The 20,858-nt window shown below is 39.8% G+C and overlaps 1 protein-coding gene across 3 annotated transcripts in view; it reads right to left on the bottom strand.

The window, feature by feature from the left end:
- Positions 1-16,608: 16,608 nt before the first annotated feature.
- The window catches only part of LOC124163712 (protein fork head-like), a 117,801-nt gene continuing 113,551 nt past the window's right edge, over positions 16,609-20,858 (bottom strand). For 2 of the 3 annotated variants that reach the window (XM_046540779.1, XM_046540781.1), the window contains one exon: positions 16,609-20,207. In XM_046540779.1, the coding sequence (XP_046396735.1) occupies positions 20,065-20,207 (143 nt within the window). In that variant the 3' untranslated portion in view covers positions 16,609-20,064. Of the gene's footprint in view, positions 20,225-20,858 lie in introns of all 3 variants that reach the window. The other variant, XM_046540780.1, reaches the window with a different exon arrangement.

Consider the following 20,858-nt stretch of genomic DNA (forward strand, 5'->3'; position numbering starts at 1 on the left):
AGAACCCTGATCACTCAAATCTCGATATCTGGACACTCCGGGGAAAATTGACAAGCATGACACATTTTTTCTTCACATCTGTAACGAATTTTTGGGGGGGCTCGGGCCACCTCAGGCCCCGTGGAGTCGGTGACACTGAGCAGGAGTTATTAGAAGGTGAATAAAAAAAGTGGAATAAGTAATCATACCTGTATTAGAAGAATAAAGATTACCTGACTCTGAGGATTCATACGACTCCTCAGACACCCTGAATTAGCGGTGTCACCTTCAGAAAATCCTTCAAGGTCGTTGGTGGAAGCCGAATTGTCAGAATGAAACATATGCTCGATTTCTTCTTCGTTAAAACGTTTCTTTCCCCCAATAATGCGTGACGGAGTACACATGATATATTCACTAAACTGATTATCACTTCCGTATCGAAGGCACAGACACAGAGAATAATTTTGGTATATTGATGCGCTCCTCACTCGGTTAGGTATGAGCGACAACTGAGGGAAGGAAAAAAACGAAAAAAAGCTCTGCAAATGTAATTTGAAATATTGTGTGGAGATATAATACCTCAAGCTTCCACTTGAAACATAGAATGATATAGCCATTGAAATATGCCACTCCCGAAAAAAACACGAGAAACCGAAGGCGAAAAAAAATGAAATTCGAGCTGAAATGTGTTACCAATACCCTCCCTTGACAGAAGATAACATTGTCTCGTCAGTGCATTAGGAAATGTAGCTTAAATTTCAAGTTCTATACATCGCTTGATGATTCAACGAAAACGCTACTTTGACGCCCATTGGCGTCTCACTAGTTGCGTCCAGCAGCAATGCGAGACGCCATATGGCGTCTCACTAACTCGGATTTGAAGTTATGTGAGACGCCCTATGGCGGCGCGTGGCAGGGAACGTGTTAAGGGAAGTGCGTTCCGGCACTGCTAATTTCGCCATGACGTCACTGCCCAGGAGATGAATAAGACTGTAGGATAATCAATTTGAACACCATAGTGCTATTTGAAGACGCTTAGTGAAATAAGCCTCCCATTAGTCTCGTCATAAAGTTCGACATATCTTCTTGGAAATATTTTTGTACTCTAACAAGTAATGCGCAAAATAAAAGGTCATTTTCCTTCTCTCTGCAAACAGATATTTTTATTTGGAACAGAATCAATACTCAGTTTTATTGTTATGAGATGAAGTACTAGATTTTCAGCTACACGATGTAGCCTTGAGCACCATTGAAAAAATAAACTTAATAATCTTCCAGTACCTATGAAATACTTGTCAAATGTCTAAATAGGGTAGTTTCCTTCATCAAAGAAAACGAAAGTCATTGATTGCGATTCGTTACCCACCATTAGTATATTCATAATATACAAATTATTTCGTTTTAGAAATACCGGTTTAGACGAATGGCAATGGTCAAATTTTATCCTCATTTGAAAAGGGCCAGATTGGCGCCCATGCGATGCCACTCCACGTGACGTCACAGGGACCTAGTTTCTATCCGATAAGATAGGAGTTATACGTCGTCTGAGGTTACCAATGCATGCATGAGGCGCAGAGCTCAGGGAAACATGTCTTAATAATCACTTATTAAAACTGGCTAAGGTCGGAAAGTTTTCTTCATTTGATAAGGTATTAATAATCCTTATTTAAGCCAAGCGCTACCAGCCAGCAGGGTACTCAGCTACCCGCTAGCAGCCTGCGTCGAATCAGCGCACAACTCGCCTCAAGGTCACCTCGCAGGGCGGCAGCGGGTACCAGAAATACGTCACACGGAGAGATTTCCCGGCATTCATACTTACGCGTCGCGTTTTCGCGCGCTAGAAAATTTTCACTTTTCATTTAATCGCGAAAAATAGATATCATCATTTAAAAATCTAAAAGCGTGAAATACGTACTCTAGGAGTAATAATCTTTCGATTAATGCCATAAAAAAATAATAGGAAACCACCCTATTTGAATGCTAGTGTAATACAGGCTAAATATTAATTGCTAATGCATTATCACTCATTGATATTTTTTTCATTCCTATTACTTCATAAAGATATCAACGTCATGAGATTTTTCGGAGCTTGAGGAACGTGAGGCTAAATATTAAGGTTAGTGGCTTCAAGCTTGCCGAGGCGGAACGATTAAATGGGAACAGAAATAAGGATAATCAGACCTGATCTGAAGATGTGACCAGCATAGGCCACGAAACGTCGCGACGCGTCGTCTTGAAAACAACTTCGACGCAGCTAACCCGAAAACCATGGCGAACACAGCAGAAGTAAGAATATCAGTTAGGGATAGCTTACGCGAAGGAGGACATTTAAAAAGGAGGAATTATCGTAGTGATATAAGCCTTGGGCAAGATATGAGCGTAAGCGTTACGAAAGGCTTGTGAGTATTATGCGGAGTGTAGTGCAGTGAAGAACAGAATCTAAGATCTTGAAGACGTGGGAATAACAATATTCTATGCTTGATCAAAAAAAGAAACGAGGATAGAATACATTGGAAAATAAACCACTTTACAATTGGTGTAGACAAATTTGAAGTCTTAAACAAATGAACAATCCGATGACCTCATAGGTATAAACGTTGCGTCCACTCGATAAAAAGAGGGCTTGAGCACCAATTTTTGGAAAATTAAAGATATTTTACATATATTATCCCACATACCACACCTTGGCACTATGCCAGGGTGTGATTAGCAGAGATATTGCATGATTTAAGTTATACTCGAAAGTAATAAAAGCAGCATTTTTGTTTAACAACATAAACAACATTTATGTTCTTCGCAATGGGAGAAATGCTTGAGGAAATCATTAATTTAAAAATCAAATTTCATCCCGTGGAAAGATAGCAATCGAATAAAAAAGGCTAAAGTGGGAAAAATAGCACATACGTAAAAAAAGAGTAAGTGATTGCTTTCAATCCTGTTTCCATATTGGTGATTTTTTCCAAGGGTTTACGGTTGTGATATTGGCGCGCTACCTTTCATAATAAATTATCTGAATAATTTTTAACAATGCAAGAATTCGATGAAATAAAATATTTTTATTATTTATTAATTTTATTTATTCCCATAACACTGAATACAGTACATATTGGCCAGTTTACGTCGGAATGTTCAACAAATTTAACAGTAAAACGTGTATGAACAACCATGTCCTGGATAGGGGCAACCTATCCAGACAGGAATCGAACCCGCGACCTCTTCTTTGGCAGGCGTGAACTTTAACCAACCGTTACCGAGGTCGGATTGGTCGGGATTCGAACCCGGATCCCCTGATTTCCGGTCGCGATCCCCCGATTTTCATTTTCAGTGTATTGCATTCCGCACGCTTTTTCTTCTCAATCGTCCCCACATGAAACGCGTTTCTCCTCCGATGGATTGAGAGCACCTGTTCCCCTATTTGAGTCTTCATTCATTCATGCTCTTTTAAAGGAATGCTCTTTTTTCTTAAGCTCGACGGCGGATTAATGGCCGGGAAGGGAAGGCGAGGATAATGGACATGGAACCACTCTTTGGCTCCCTAGCAACGCGACAGAAATAAATTTTTTTTGGACTGCCCCTCGTAGTAAGAAGACGGAAGGATAAAAATATATAAAAAACGAGAGCACACAAAATTCTTTCCTTCCAAGAACAAAAGCGGATTAGAAAATACGATTATGACAGTAAAATAGGAGAAAAAAAGTATACCGATGTGATCCTTCCTATGAAAGATCAGACTGCTTCTCAAGGACAAAAGTAAAAATTGTTTCTTAATTTAAATAGTACATAATTGAAAACTATTACGTCCGGGGCCTTAGAAGGTTCTGAAGATGACCGATCGGGGAAAAATGCGAATTCAAAGCTCTTGCGTGATTTTATTTACATTTGAAAATAATAAAGGCATAATTTTCATCCCTCGAAACGATAGAACATTTTGAAGAGAGCGTGAATTTCGAAATCGCCATTCCGAGCAAATATGTCTATCGAATAAAAGATGCTTAAATGGGAAAATAGCACACACTGAAAAAATTGCGATTCCTTACAATCCTGTTTCACTAATGGTGATTTTTTTCCTTCCGGGTTACTAATCGATTTTGCATTTCCATTTGACATATGGTATAGTGTTTGGAGAAGACGACTGACAGCTGAGTTCATTTGCGCCATGAGGGAAGGGTATGGAAGGAAGGGAGGAGAGAAACCCAGTGTCGGCATTAGCCTGCTCTTAACGAAAGGCATCAAAGGGACCACAGCTTAACGTCCCATCCGACGGACGGAGTTTTGCGCTTTATATGTTCTCCACACAACATTCAAGCAAGGATCGAGCAATCTCTGAAAATTCTCTGCCACTGCCGGGTTTCGAACCCAAGCCCACAGGGCGGGAAGCCAACACTCTAGCCTAAAGGAAGGGTGAAGAGAAACCCGGCGTCGGCATTAGCATGCTCTTAACGAAAGGCGGCTCAGGGACCGCGGCTTCACGTCCCATCCGACGGACTGAGTGTTACGCTTGAAATGTCCTCCACATAGCATTCAAGCAGGGATCGGGCAGTCTCCGAAAATTCTCTGCCACCTCCGAGATTTGACCCCGAGCCCACTGGGTGGGAAGCCAACATTCTAGCCACCACACCATTTATTTTTCGAAGTTAACTTTCCGGCTTTCAATGAGATATTGAGTTAAGCATTTAGATATGTTTCCTCGTAGGGACGTAATCAAGAATCTACTGGTATAACATGCAAACGTAGGAAATATATTTTTATCTTAAATTTTACTTTTCAAGAAGTGATGCTCATTAATAGAGGCCAGCATAAATGCATGAGATTTTACAATGACAAATTAATGATCATTGCAAATGCTCTCATCTTTGTTGGTGTTAACCTAGTTATAAATGCAGGACTATTTACCTGGTAATATTATTTTTTAAGTTACTGTTGAGATGATTTTTGAATGCAAGTTTAAGAGGAATTCTTGGAGAAAGATGAATGTTTTTTGGTCAAGGAAAACCAGATCTACTATCGATTTATTAGCAAAAGCTAGAAGCCCACTGAAATTCGCTCACCTATGTTTCCTCAAAATGTATACATAAGTTATTGAAACATTCCCGCCATCACTGGGATGCGAACACTGACCTTACAGATGGAAAGTCACTTACCTATCGATAACGATGAAGTTCCGTTCATGCCCGCAACATTTTTACCACCGTCCCGCAGAGGAGTGCGGAGGCCGCATACGGAGAAACAACATGTCCGCATTAGTTATCAAATATAATCTCACCAATTACAGTTACGACCGCCGCGAGAAAGACGAGACATCAACTAAAATTTGATACAACATATTCCCAATATTACGAGAGTGGAGCTCTCTTCCCCTGAGGGGGCCACCAGTCATTTTAAGTATATATTTTTTTCGTGATACTTCTTCCTCTAGCGTAATGCTTCCCATGAAAAACGAGGCGGCGATGATGGAAACCGAACGGTCGGAGGAAATCGGTCATAATGGGGGAAGGGGTGCGAAAGATACCCTCGGAAAGCGTGCCGAGAAGGGGAGGATGGGGGGAGACGGGCAACTGAGAGGGGGTGAGGCCATGGGGTTAAGCGGAAGTGGGGGGGGATAGTTGGCGGATATATTAGTGGCGAAGGGTATCAGCGGCAGGGTAGAGGGAGGGGGGGGGGGGTAAAGATGGAAGGGCATCAGGAGCTAGTGATAGGCTGAAATCCGATCCCGACTTCCGAGAATGTTGGCCAGGATTGTGCTGGGTGCGGCGAACGGGGGGAGCTAGTCGGGTGGGGATAATTGGGATGATATGACTACAAAACAGGAAATCTTGCCAGTCGACGAAAGACCGTCAATTTAGCAAGTTATAACAATAATGATAAATATTATTTAAAAAAATACTTCTTCGACTGATAGGCCATTTCAGAATATGAACTTTATTCACACCGTCCTTTTTTAATTCGCGTCTTCAGGGCTGAACTTCATACCACCAAACTTTTACAACATTTGTTGGCTTTACGCGGCTTGCAGTGAGTAACATAACACCGTGAAATATAGGCGTTAATGAAATAAATTTGAAACTTGAAATAAACTATACTCGTTCCAACTATTATTTAAGCATGCAATTTTAAACCTAATAAGGCGAAGAAAAGATAAGTATTTGAGTTTTAAATTAGCTTTATCAGAGCTAGGATGGTACAAGGTTTTCACAAGTATCTTTTCAACAGTGGCGGATACATATGGGGGGCGCAGAGGGCGCGCGCCCCCCCTTGCGGGGCCGCCTTCATTGCCGAACATTGCAGAACCACAATTACAACTTTTTTATATCATAAAACGGCATTGTCTAGTATAAGTGCATACTCAGTTTGAGTAAAACGTTACATACGACTTGGTTATTTTTCATGACGATAAAAGTAGAGATAATTAAAAATATCTTTTGCGCCCCCCTTGAGTGATTTTTGTATCCGCTACTGCTTTTCAAGCATGCGTTTATTAGTTGGCTGTGCATAAAGGCCTGTTTACACGATATATTAACACGTGCGAGTTAATGTCTGTTTGCATGAATGATTTTTGTGGACCGGAACGGAACATGTACGAATGCATGAACCAAATTAGAACAGGTTCTATTTTCTGGGCATGCATTTGCACCAATTGGGTGGTTACACGGTGCAGTTTGGCGTTCATTCTCGCATTCATACATTTAGACAGTAACCCGTGCGTGTTTATGTACCGAGTAAACAGGCCTGAAGATAATTTGTCTTAGACGGTATTCATAAGAGGTGACCGACATCTTAGATAATTTGCTCTCTCTCGAGAAAGGAGGGAACGATAACTAGATAGAAACTTGGCGTCGCCATTTGCCTAATCTTTACGAAAGTTGCCAAGGGGCCGCGGCCAAACGTGCCATCCGACTGAAGGAGTGCGGCACTAGGAGTCCTTTCACACAACACTCACTCAGGGAGAGGACTTTGAAAATTCTCCGTCACTACCGGAAATTTAACCCCATCGAATGAGAACGATTTTAATTTCTCCTGGTGAATACTATTGATTAATTATTCTCGGGTTCTCAGCCAGGTTAATTATTTCATAAAAACCGACGTTTCGAGAGACGACTTGTCTCCCATCTTCAAGGCCCTGTTACTCTTTGGAAGTCAAATTTCAAACTGAGTGAAATTCGACTTCCACAGAGTAACCAAACGTCGAAACGTCGGTTTATATGAAAGAATTAACCTGGCTTAGAACCCGAGAAGAATTCATGAATCGATTGTGGTTAGAAGAAAACACTACCCACCCCACCTATTTGATATCCAAGATAACTTTACAATGAAGGTATAAAAAGGTTAGTTGGTAGAGTTCAAGGTTGCATTGCGAAGGGCATAGGTTCAATTTGGGTGATGGTTTCGGCCCGGAACTAAAATTAAAGCATATTGACTTGAGTAGAAAAAATTAAAAACTTGTAAGTGAGAAACTTAAAAACGGAACGACTAATTTTTAAGAAAATTTAGCGCGTACCATGGAGTTTTGATTTGCGAACCGTATGCTGTAAACTTAATAACAATTCACCACAAATTAAATGGTAACAGACAAGTAAATTCTATTAGATGACTACTGCCACATAGTTGTTGGGGCAGTTGTTCACATTGGAGGACGACTTGGCAGTCCCGGTATGCGCTATATCCAATCACGAGTACGTGGGGTATCATTGATCTCGCAAAAAAGATATCACCATTTTCTCGGGTCAAAAAGAACAAAGCTACGGCTCAACATCATGCTAAGAACATGTTGCTTTCCTAAGAAAAAATGTATAAGTGAAACGGCTAACAATGACAGAATACCTGAGGTTGGATTACAGTAAAAATAAAATCCCTAAATAAATTTTTAAAAACGATGTCTTATTAGGTAGCTTTTTTAATCGCATCTTAAGCTATACAAAAACAATTCGCTATAAAACCTGAATGGCTGATCGCCTCAGTACCACTGAATTCAATTCAGGTGCGCGCGTAATATTGCATTTATTTTCAATTTTATTTCCCCAAGGAAAGTAAAAAAAAACACGTTCGCTCCAACCAAATTCCACATGGGACTTGATCATAAAGAGGAGAAATATGTGAAAGATCAGTTCCCTGCACTTTCAGAATCTCCCCCAGCTGAAGGCCCGTGAATACGGGTACTCGCCCACGCATCTGCGGCCCGGATAGCGCAACCCTGTTGGAGGTACAAGGGTACAGCGATTAGGGATTAAATGCTATACGCTCCACTTCAGGGCACTCTTTCCGACTTCGGCGTCATTAGCGAATATCCCATGACATGGATCCTATGGAAGAGGAAACCACTTAGAAGAAGATACTGTTCCACCCCTCAGCGGGCTCGCACTACTTTCAAACTCTCCTTCCATTACCTTCACTTCCCCCCGCCCTCATTACTTCGTACCCCGCGGCAAGAAACGAATATTCCCGGCGCAGAGCGCGATATCGGGATTATACGGCTCCACTGTACCGAATACCTCGAGGCGACAGTCGATGATGCGAGCTTAAGAGGTGAAGTGGATAAGATCTCAAAGGTTACATGTTAGGGGGAAGATATTCACGAGGTGAGCACAGCATGGCCGCCAGTGATGTGTCGGTCGCAGGCAACTGCGGCCGAGTTCGTATTTGCGATAGGGTGATGAACGGGATCCAGTGGCGTAGCCAGGGAGGGGGGGCCAGGGGGTCTGGACCCCCCCCCCCCCCCGAAATATAAAAATACAATTATTTTTCCTTTATAAAAGAAAATAAAATATTGAAAAATTATAAATTTACGTAATATTTCTTTAGCAAATGAAGTTTTTCGATTATAAAAAGTGTTAAAATTAGTTAAAAATCCTCTACTTAGTACCCTGTTTTTAAAAAATTTCCCCCCTGGTTTTGGAGTTAATATTATCATTCGCATGCTTTTAAAGACAGCGGAACGTCCTATAAGACCGTGCAGAGGAGACCGGGATTACCATTGAACGAGGAAAACAAGAGCTTGAAGAGATGGAAGAGTTTTGTAAACTAGCAGTACGATTTATCTGCGATGGACAAAGCAAGATAGAAATAGCTTATAAAATAGCTAAGGCGAAGTGGGCCATCATAAATAATTATAATTCTATCATCTGATATTAACAATGCTATAAATTTTAGAATAAACTTCTTGCAGCTGAGAATACAAGCATAGAAAGATGGAAAATTTTCATCAGATACTACATAAGGAGCGATATTACATCGGTTTCTCTACGAGGGCGAGGTATGGACGTTGGCAGCAGCAGATTCGTCAAGAGAGGAGGCATATTCTGCGCTGCCGGGTAATGATGAAGGTAAAATGGATCAACCGATTAAGTAATGAGAAAGTGCTCATAAGAGTGGGAGAAAAGAGATGTTTCCTAAAAAGTCTAAGAAGAAGATGAAACAACTTAATCGGCCACATCATCAGTCATGATTGTGTGATGAAGACAATGGCCGAAGGAAAAGTGGGCCGGAAGAATGGCGAAGGACGGGTCGGAAAGAAATACTTAAATGTAACAGGTTTGAAGATAGGGAGGCAGAAGGGGGGGCGCAAAAGGTATCTTGAGCTACTTTTAATTTTGTCGTAATTACAAATAATTTAGTCGCATGAAAAGTTTAACAAAGTTATATTTAAACTGATAATAGGCATATACAAGACAATGTCATTATACAGGGTGGCATCCAGAAGTAGTAGGACTTTTTTTTCCGCGCGGGCGGAAAGATTGAGGAGGGTCTGCAAGACTATATGTTGTGTGGGGGAGCCTTGGGAACAAGTTCCGATGTGCGGCAGTCGCCTGCGTTCATTAGTTGAGTGTGGACTACTGTTTTAGTGACCTCCTGTTTTGACGCCTCGTCGTTAGTTGCGATGGAGCAAAATTTAGAGCAGCGGTACGCCATCAAGTTTTGCTACAACCTTGGAAAATCGGCAACAATGCTTACGCAGGCATACAAGGAGGATACCACGAGCCGTTCCTCGATATTTGAGTGGCACAAGCTGTTCGGGATGGCAGGGAACTCGTCGAGGACGACGAACTCGCCGGGCGTCCGTCAACCTCGAAATCGAAAGTGAAATCGATGTTGATTGCATTTTTCGACCGTCATGGTATTGCCCATAAGGAGTTTGTACCTCCTGGACATTCTGTAAATGCAAGATTTTACGTGGAAGTGCTGCGAAATCGGATCACACGCGTGCGACCAGACCTGGTGGGGCATTGGAAGCTCCACCACGACAATCCACGTGCCACGACACGTGGATAGTGATGGATCTCCTGGCCAAATTCGGCGTTTCCACGTTGCCTCACCCCCCTCTACAACCCTGATGTGGCACCACCTAACTTCTCCCTGTTCCCCGGGATCAAGAGGCAGCTCAAGGGGTATCGTTTCGACACGGTGGAAGAGGTCCAAACGGCGACGACGAGGGCGCTGAACAGCATCCCGGAGGACGACTTCCGGAAGGCCTTCACGACCTGGAAGACTCGCTACCAGAAGTGTGTGGATGCACAAGGGGCCTATTTTGAAGAGTATTGGGTCGATATATCAAAATGTTTAATAAATTAATTTTTTTGAATCAGTCCTACTACTTTTGGATACCACCACCCTCTCTGGTATAAAAAAGTTATTATTGTGGTTCTGCAATGTTAGGCAATGGGGACGGGCTCGCAAGGGAGGGGCGCACGCACCTTGCGCCCCCCCCCTCCTATCCGCCACTGGGAGAATATGAGGATCTACACACGCCACTAATGTGAGTAAATTATATATAAAATAAGCAACTATATTCACTTATCCATCTAATTGCGAAAATTATACGTACTACTTACATGCAAGTTGAAATAACAAAAATTTGGCCTTGAGCATAACTTTTGATGCATTCGTAGGGGATAAAAACTTAAGAAAATAATTATTATAATTAAAATTAGATCTTCTAATTTTTTTCAATTCTATCATCGGAAATCATTGAACTGAATTTGGGTAAAGGAGAGGGGGCACGCCGCCCCTGCCGAAATGAGGATCAATATTATTAACTTAATCGATACAATAATACGATTCACTGATTGGCACAATCAAGGAAGTTGAGAAGTGAAAAGCTTTAAAATTTGTTAATTATCTTTTCGCTCTCAATAGGGTGGTTTTCTATTATTTTTTTATTGCATAAATCGAAAGATTATTACTCCTGGAGTGCGTATTTCACGTATTTAGATTTTTAAATGACGATATCTATTTTTCGCGATTACATGAAAAGTGAAAATTTTCAAGTGCACGAAAACGCGACGGCTAAGTATGAATGCTGGGAAATCTCCGTGTGACGTCGTTCTGGTTCCTGCTGCCGCAAGTGAGGTGACCTTGGGGCGAGGCTTTGAGCACTGATACAACGCAGGATGCTAGCAGGTAGCTGAGTACCCTGCTAGCTGGTAGCACTTGGCTTAAATAATGATTGTTAATGCCCTATCAAACGAAGAAAACCTTCCGACCTTAGCCAGTTTTAATAAGTGATTATCAAGTCATGTTTCCCTGATCTCTGTGCCTCATGCATCCATTGGTAATCCCAGACAATGTAAAACTCCTATCTACTCGTATAGAAACTAGGCCCCTGTGAATTCACGTGGAGTGGCATCGCATGGGCGCCAATCCGGCCTTTTTCAAATGAGGATAAAATTGACCGTTGCCATTCGTCTAAACCGGTATTTCTAAAACCAAATAATTTGTATATTATGAATACACTAATGGTGGGTAACGAATCGCAATCAATGCCTTTCGTTTTCTTTGATGAAGGAAACTACCCTATTGTCGTCAATCGCTCATGATCAAATGAGGTCATTCCAGATAGAAAACTACCGCAGGTCGTTCGGGATCTAAAAATGATTTCTGTGAATGAGATAGAATAGAAACAGCAAAAAAATATGTAAATAAATTCATTTCCTGCGACTATAGCGAGACTTTATAATGCAAAAAAACTCAAACTTAGTTTTACTGAAACGATTCAGCGCATGTTGATACACAAGAGACTAGTAAACGACTCATCTTCCTCAACTTAGATTTGTTTGTTTAGAAACTCCGCGGCAGTATTGTTTATGCTCCAACGTGGCTGACACAGAACGATATATAACCCTAAAGCATTTGGAAACTGAGAGATATCCTCATCATTTCTATTACATAAACAACCAAAAATGTATAAGCAAGTGGATTCATTCACATTCCATAAATGTGGGTAACTACTTAGTACCTTTATCTGGGAATCGGGAAGCATACGTTACAGCTGCTAATTAGCATAAAAATTAATCAAATTTTTAATATACCTACGATCATATTTAGACCTAAAAATGAACCCATTAAAACCATTGCACTACCTTTATTGCAAATGTTCCTTTACTTGCTATCATAGTGTTATACTATTCATCAGAGTAATATATTTTTTCTTACAGCCTTCAAAAGCTTTGAACGTTTTTTTTATAAACAGAACTTTTCACGTATAGTTAATAGTCACGTTGTCACCAATAAGTTATTCGTATCCGTTGGTTGTACCATTCGATTAAAGTCCATCATAAGTTCTGCACATGGCCTTCCATTTTATATATTTTTTCTTTTTTTCTCCTTTTCCTAGTGAACTTTGCTGTTTTACGGATATATATTTTATTTCTATGCGGAATATTAATGAAAAGATTTCACTTATTTACGCGTGTATTCTAGGGGTATTATTGTTTTAGGATCTGCGATCACAAGAATTCTAACTATTGAGTGTTCACCATCTCTTGCAGCTTATCTACCAGCTACCTGGTGTTTCTATGATACCGAGGAATATTTTTCAATTAATTAGTCTGAATTCACAATTACAATAAACTTGATTCAAAATCCACAAATGTATTAACTCATATTTTTCCGATAAATTATCAGGTTTTACGAAGATTTCACTTATGTAAAAGTATCAGAAAACCAGATTTAAAGAAATATATGACGAATGCGCAACCTACGTAATATTTGGAAGAAAAAAATACAGAAGCACGGATGAAAAAAATAGACAACTGCCCTCATTCTTTCCTAAAAATACCTTTAGATCATTCACTTAAACTCAGAGGGCAAGAATATGGATTTATGAGGAAAACTCGAGAAAAGCAAGGGTTAAATAGCAAGTAATCGCGCTATACTGCCTGGAATTCTGCTGATATTTATTTAAATTTTTTTATCTATTAAATTCGAAGATTTCACTTTTTTACTCGTTAACGCGTATTCATAACACTGGACAGGCATATAACTATTTATTTAAAAATTTAGCGAAAACAAAACAATACTAATTTCAATAGGGATATTGAACTCTGTCCCATTAAAAGGAACATGTAAAATTAAAATTAAGAGCACCTAAACAGTGTACTTATCATAGTACTTGACTCAGTTCATTTAAATAGGGTAGTTTCCTTCACCAAAGAAAACGAAAGGCAGTATTGCGATTCGTTACCCGCCATTAGTGTATTCATAATATACAAGTTATTTGGTTTTAGAAATCCCAGTTTAGACGAATGTTAATGGTCAATTTTAACTTCATCTGTAAAAGGCCAGATTGGCGCCCATGCGATGCCACTCCACGTGACGTCACAGAGACCTAGATTCTATACGAGTAGATAGGAGTTTTACATCGTCTGAGATTACCAATGCATGCATGAGGCACAGACTTCAGGGAAACAACTCTTAATAATCACCTAAGGTCGGAAAGTTTCCTTCGTTTGATAGGGCATTAATAATCCTTATTTAAGCCGAGCGCTACCTGCTAGCAGGGTACTCTACGCTACCGCCATGCTCGGCAGCTAGCAGCCTGCGTCGTAGCGGTGTTCACAGCCTCACACCCAGGTGGCCTCACACAGCAGCAGCCAGACGTAACACGGGATTTTGCCAGTATTCATTCTTAGCCGTCGCGTTTTCGCGCGCTTGAAATTTTCACTTTTCATTTATCGAAAAATAGATATCGTCATTTAAAAATCTAAAGGCGTGAAATATGCACTCCAGAAGTAATAGTATTTCGATTTAGGAATTAAAAAAATAAAAGGAAACCACCCTATTGTTTGCAGCGCGAGAGTTGAGGAATTTTAATTGACAAGTAAGTTCACTTGCAGGATCATGCATTATCACCAATTAGCTCCCACAAATGCGTATCTATGTTTCCCATATATGCGCTGTCAAAATGAATTTGAAAGTTGTAAGGTGAAACCAGATGCAACGTTGGATTACTTGCAGTTGCGTAGCAATCGAAATTGTACGCTATTAGGCGTTAATACGTTATTCTTGGATATTATTTGACTCAGAATTAAAGGTACTTCTCGAAGATCTGAGACCACAAGAATTCTTATTATTGAGTTTTCGCCGTATCTTGCCGTAAAACTCTCAATTCAATGCCAGAAATGATCTCCATAAAACAGAGGAAGGGTTAGGAACACAATTTGATAAAATCTTACCTCATGCAATTATCTCGGTTTCACCTTTATGCTCCCCTTCCATGAAGCACCATAAGTTATTTCCTCATGCCTCTCTTTTTTGCAAATGCACCGCCGAAGAGTTTGCACACTTCGACGAAAATGTCATCTCACTGCAAGCATGATCGTCAGTTTTTTCCTCATAAATTACAACGTGAGTCTAAAGTCCTCAAACAGTTTATCACTGGATCTGCTCAGGCCTTGGAGCTCAAATCGACATTAATTTTCCTCCTAGAGGAACTTCTTGTGAACGCCCAATCAGATGAAACACTAAATAAATGAATAAATATCAGCGAATTCCGATCACGTTTTAGCAAGATGCTTAAATAATTTTAAGCGTGAATTAACGCCGTAGCACAACAAAAAGTCACCTTCTCCTCACTGTATCCGAACCGTAGGGAAGCAACGGCAATTGGGTAATTAGCAGAAAATACTGTAAGTATCGAAGTATTAATAATATTAAAAAATTAATTTAATTATTAATTAAAAAGGTCGAAACTGGTAGAGTTCTTAATAAATATTGTGTGGAATATAACAACGTTAATTTTTTATTAGTGTTCAATGTTTTGATTAGTGTTTAATTAGTATTTAGGGACAGGGGCGCAGCCAGGAATTAAGGCTGTGGGGGTTTAGGTGCACTAACACCGGGGTGTGCCGTGGTATGGAATACCCACCAGGATAAGCGATAGGTGCAAGATTATTAAATTGCGGAATTTTAAGATACACGGTTCAAAATGGTGAGTTTTACGGCTTTCTGAGGGATATTTTATTAATCCTTACACTATTCTATTCTATTAGTAATATAAATCCAATTAAGTAAAATGGATTAAACTTAAAAATTTCTCTGAGCTCTGGTGGGGGTTTTAACCCCCAAAACCCCCCCTCGCTGCGCCACTGTTTAGGGAGTCTCTCATCTCTTCATGGGCTTTCCTCTTAAATTCGAAATAAACGATACTACGTTTCAAGGTATCTAAAATTCCTATCCTCTTTCTTTCTCTCCCATGTTGATCCAATTTTCTACCCTCTAACACTGTTTTTTAAAATCCCCTTCCCGCTAAGTACTTTCTCCATCCACAACTTCTGTCTTCTCCGTATCTCATGTAAAAGCTGCCTCTACTCACCCACCACGTCCAGCACATCGTCGTTTCTCCTCCCCTTCGTTCATTTCATCTTCTCTAATTTTCTTCACACCCACATCTCGAACGCCGTCAGTTCTCTCTCGTTCTCCCTCCTAAGTGTCCATGTTTCCAAACCGTAAAGCGCTACTCTCCTGATCAGACCACTAGCCTTATCTAGCGCTACACTCCAGATCAGATCACTAGCCTTATCTTTAACTATTGCATTACGATATATCGTATTAAAGATAAATATTGCCTGAGTACGAAAACGACAGAAAGAGGACGGATGGACATCCTACGGCTCGACTGGACTTTATTTCGCTGCGTGCTGCTAATTCAAAATTTACGCTAGCATTTTTTATTTCTCAAGCGTGATCGTGTCAAATCGTGAAGCGTGTCAAAGATCCTAATCAAAATTAGCCTGAATCTCCAATTTCAAAAATTATGCTAAAGTATTTTCTCAGATTTGGCATTTTTACATTTGATATATAGAAAAATGTTGGCATACGTTGACTCTACACACCCTGAAAAGTTTAATATGATAGCGTAAGCTTTAACTAACCAGTACGTCATGAAAAATGACAAAATACGACCAGTCGAGAGGTATTCATACGTTCTCCATGATACTCATTTCAAGGTCAACTGGAGTCGTTTTCTTGCTCAATACATAAAATATCTCTGGCTACTATAAATTTTACGGATCAAACACTCACGTCCATACTAAGAGTTCAGACTCACTGAGATAAAAAATACTATTTATAACTCCTTCGGTAAGTAAATAATATACCTATGTCGCAGGAAGAAACACATTTAATGTCTCCTCATAAAAGTCACCCTTATAAAAATTACAATCCCCGAATATAAGACATCCAATAAAATTAGAAAAATATCAATTCCTAAGCGTCCATGATTTTTCTTCTCTAAACAGTCCTAAGCGTCCATGATTCTCCATTCCAAGAGATTCCTAGAAAGATCATTAACTAGGAGTCTCAAAGAATTAACAACAAGGATAAAACGGTCGAGGTGGTTCAAGAAAACACGAACAATAGTTTAATATTATCTTCCATTTTTACTAAAATTCTTTCAGAACAACAACAAATGCATACAATCTCCCTCAGGAGGAAAACAAAAAAGTTATTCACATGAGAATCACAGAAATTAGAATAAATACAAAACTGAATCACAGCTAACCTCCATTCGTCAAAGAAAATATCTATATACAAAACATCCACACTCAGAAGGAACGCCTTTTCTCTTACACATTTGCATTCATAAAACTGGACAGGCATGGTTACCATTTATTTCAAAATTTAGCGAAAAACAACATAATAATTTTAATAGGGATATTGCACTCTCTCCCTTTAAAAGGAACAGGTAATATTCAATTCAAGATCACCTAAAAAGTGTACTTCACATAGTAATAGACCCAGTTCATTTAAATTGTATGCAGCACGAGAGTTGAGGAATTTTAATTGACAAGTAAGTCCACTTGCAGGATCATGCATTTTCACCAAATTAGATCCCGCAAATGCGTATCTATGTTTCCCATGTATGCGCTGTCAAAATGAATTTGAAAGTTGAAGGGTGGAACCAGATGCTACGTTGGATTACTTGCAATTGCATAGCAATCGAAATTGTACGCTATTGGGCGTTACTACATGATTCTTGGATATTATTTCACCCGAATCGACTGAATAGGAAATATTGGAAGGACATTACATGACAGTAAATTTAAATTTGACATGGATAGTAGATTTTGGTTTCAGAAACAATCATATGAAGCAACACTCTCTTCATCTGTTGATAGATTAGACCAGCTAGAAACTCGTCACTTGGAGACTTTTTTGGAAGATAGTCAAGTCGAGAATGGTTTCGATAACGTTAAGCTCACTCTTCAATTATATGGATTAGATTTCTAAAGTTCTGATGGTAACGTAAAAAGGCCTGTTTACACGATTCATTAAAACGTAGGTGTCAATGTTTAATTACATGTTCGATTTCGGTGGGCCGGAACGGAACATGTTCGAATGCTTGAATCAAATGTGAAAAGGTTTTATTTTCATTTAATGTATTCGTACAATTTGGGAGGTTATTTGGTGCGTTTTGGCGTTCATTATCGCGTTCATATATTAACACATTAACTTGTACGAGATAATGTACCGTGTAAACAGGTCTTTAGACTAGTTTTTAGGCAACATCTTGTGGTCTGTATGTTGGAACTCACAAACCGTTTGGTTCGAAGACAGATCTTTCTGGTGCATCCTTATTTGTCGGATTCTGGATTTAATAGCACCAGTACCTCGAGGAGACGAATTATAGGGCTGTTGTTTTTTAAATAAATTTGAAATAACGAATCAGTGTCAATCGTTATCTTCAACATCAAAATAGTCCTTGCAGCTACGATTTTGAAATGTCCATCGAGCTCATCAACCTTCTGACTACTATTACCTGGAAGAATCTTTTTCAAGAATGTTCTTTTTGTCTCAATTTAAATACATGAATACAAAATGTGGTACACCTTTTGCAGGGTGCAATTTTCTAAGTAACGGGATGGAAGGTAACAGGACTTCGTACAAATCTAGCTAATACTAATCTGCTCGCTCAGCAACCCTCCACGAAAATCTTAATCACTTTTCAAGTACCTCAAATTTTACATAAACTTAACCGTAAGCGGTTTCGATAATCTAACAAACATAAATTTTACTCCCAACATTATTAGATTTTGAAGAAAAAAGTTTCGCGCGCGAATATTTACCGAATTCTTGTGTTTGGTTGAAGAAGGAGTAGACGAAAGGAATCGTTAATGGAAGAATCCGTGAATTCTAAAAGTTCTACTCGAAATATAATATCATAAATAAAATTTCTCCCCATCTGTGACAAAGTAAGGCAGGGTTTACATTCATCTCGCCAGTCATTCAGCTGCATCTCAAGAATTACGATATAGCTAATGGTATATTCATTATTTTGGCTAAACCACGTTCTTCGAGCATACTGGCAAATGGCCATGAAAGATCTTAGGATTAAAAAACTGCGCATATTAAATGGGTTTACTTTTCGCACTAAACTGCAGGTCTTCTATTTCATCGTTTTTAATTTAAGTGCATTAAGACGCCGGTTTATTACGGAACGACTTCTTGTTGTCGGTAACAGTTTTTTTTCGTAAAAAATAATTTTCGAAAACGGTAAAAAAAGGAGTCTTCAGGGAGTTTAAACTTTGTTTTGCAACTACAAATCGTAGCTGTCAGTATGTACGGAAATAAATTGATCCAAGAAGGAAAAATATGAAATCAATTTTGAAGATAAAATTATGCCTCTTTATTTCAGGAAGCGTGAGAAGGAAGTGCCTGCCGAGCGACGAATCAGTCTCAACTTCTCATAAAATTAATTGTATACCTATGCCCATTCTGGATCAGAACGTAGACATCATTTAACAAATAATTGGCTTTTTCACCCAATTAAAACAATTTTCCGAGGTGTTCGAAGGCGTTGTCAGGTCCATCTAGGAGAGTGCAACAAAAAATAACAAATTACGCTTTTGATACAAGTGCTATAATCACAATTAAAAAATAATAACGTGCAATAAAAAGCATCCTTCGAGGCGACGGAAAATAAAAATGGGGGTTAATTCTCGTTTACGAACTCTCGTGGTACCTATGAGGTTGCGTTACGAACGAGAATACGCCCCCGTCGTTTCGGCCGGATGCAACAAACACAAATGCCATCGAATAATTAATGGGGTTTTCACTTGTACGGGGGTGCATTTCAGGGAGGGCGTTGATTCTGGATGGGGTTTGCTGTACCGTACACTCCAAAAATTTTGCCCCTTGACCCTAATACCCCCCACTGGCTACGGCCTACACAAAAACTGTCAGCCAAATTCGCAAATTACACAATGAGATTCAAAATGTGTTTTTGAACGGCAGTCCAGCGACTGAGATCATTGTCGATTTCCCATCGACATACCATACAACTTGTTCAATACACAATCAAAGATTTTTTCTTTTATATATATACAAAATTCTGTTGTTTTCTTTACCGACTCAAGAAAAGACTTATTCTTTGCATATGCAAAAGTAGATGCATACCCTAATGCGGAACATTTTCTTCACGATCTGTAAGAAAAAATACAATTCAAATACAAAACAACGAAAAGAAAATCTTAAATCTTTGGTATCGAATCTGCAATACCTGCATGTTTTTTTTCACCACTGCACCACAACATCTTCACTCTCCACATGACTATAATCGATAAAAACAATATTTTCCCCTCACAATGGAGGGAAAAAAATAAATATAATTCCGCTGCACGGAATCAGTGTACAGTCTTAAGGAGAAAACTGCAGTTTTTTATCGTCCAAAAATCGTTTCTAAACATACGATTCTACCGCATACCCTCGTTCTTTTGCCGGCGATCTCCAGCATAACAGACACAATAACTGTCTCTAGAAAAATTCTCCATGACTGCGTCCAGCTCCCATCTCAACCAACTCCGCGTTGCGAAGCCGTCACACTTTGTTCTCGGACCAGCACGAGTAGCGGGAGGGCGAACTGGTCGGTGTCGTCGCGATGGTCATCTCGCCGTCGTGACGGCGGAAGACGCCGCAGCCAGGGAAGGTCGAGCCGTAACCCCCGGGGATGTTCCCTTGACCTGTGGATGCACAATCACTGAAGGAATGCGAAGATGCAGGTCAAGAATACGATTGCGGTGACGAAAGAGAGTGATGGAGATACTCCAAGATATGAGGGAAGGCCTTCTCGAAGGTCTAGGCATGCGTGGTGCAAATGCACATGCATTGAAAAGGACAGGTCATCATTCATGACAATAGGGTCAGCAATAAAGTTCCATTTCATCAGGAAGAGTATATGTTGCGCGCAACATTTAGGCCTCAATGCAACTGTGGTGATATACAGCCATGACATACCAAAGGCTATTGATTCCACATTAATAGGAGAACATAAAGAGTGTCCTTCGTGCACTCACATGAAATTTGACGGCCTCCAACGAATATCTCGTCTAATTTTATAATTATTCACTGTAATCTAGCAGATGTATAATTTTCTCAATTCCATACATAATAAAAATTAATTTTAATTTTTTTATTTCCACGGAAAAAAGCACTCATTTTTCTTTTAGATCGGGTTTTTCAACAAGTTAACAACACGCGCTCGAGCAACCATGCCCTGGGTAGTGGGAATCTACCCCGGCTGGACTCGAACCCGGGACCTCTTGTTTGGCAGACAGGGGCCCATCCCGCCGCCACCGAGGCCGGCGTTTAAAAACAATGACTCTGACTGATGG

Source organism: Ischnura elegans, chromosome 8, assembly GCF_921293095.1.
Source record: "Ischnura elegans chromosome 8, ioIscEleg1.1, whole genome shotgun sequence".
NCBI classification, from domain to species: domain Eukaryota; kingdom Metazoa; phylum Arthropoda; class Insecta; order Odonata; family Coenagrionidae; genus Ischnura; species Ischnura elegans.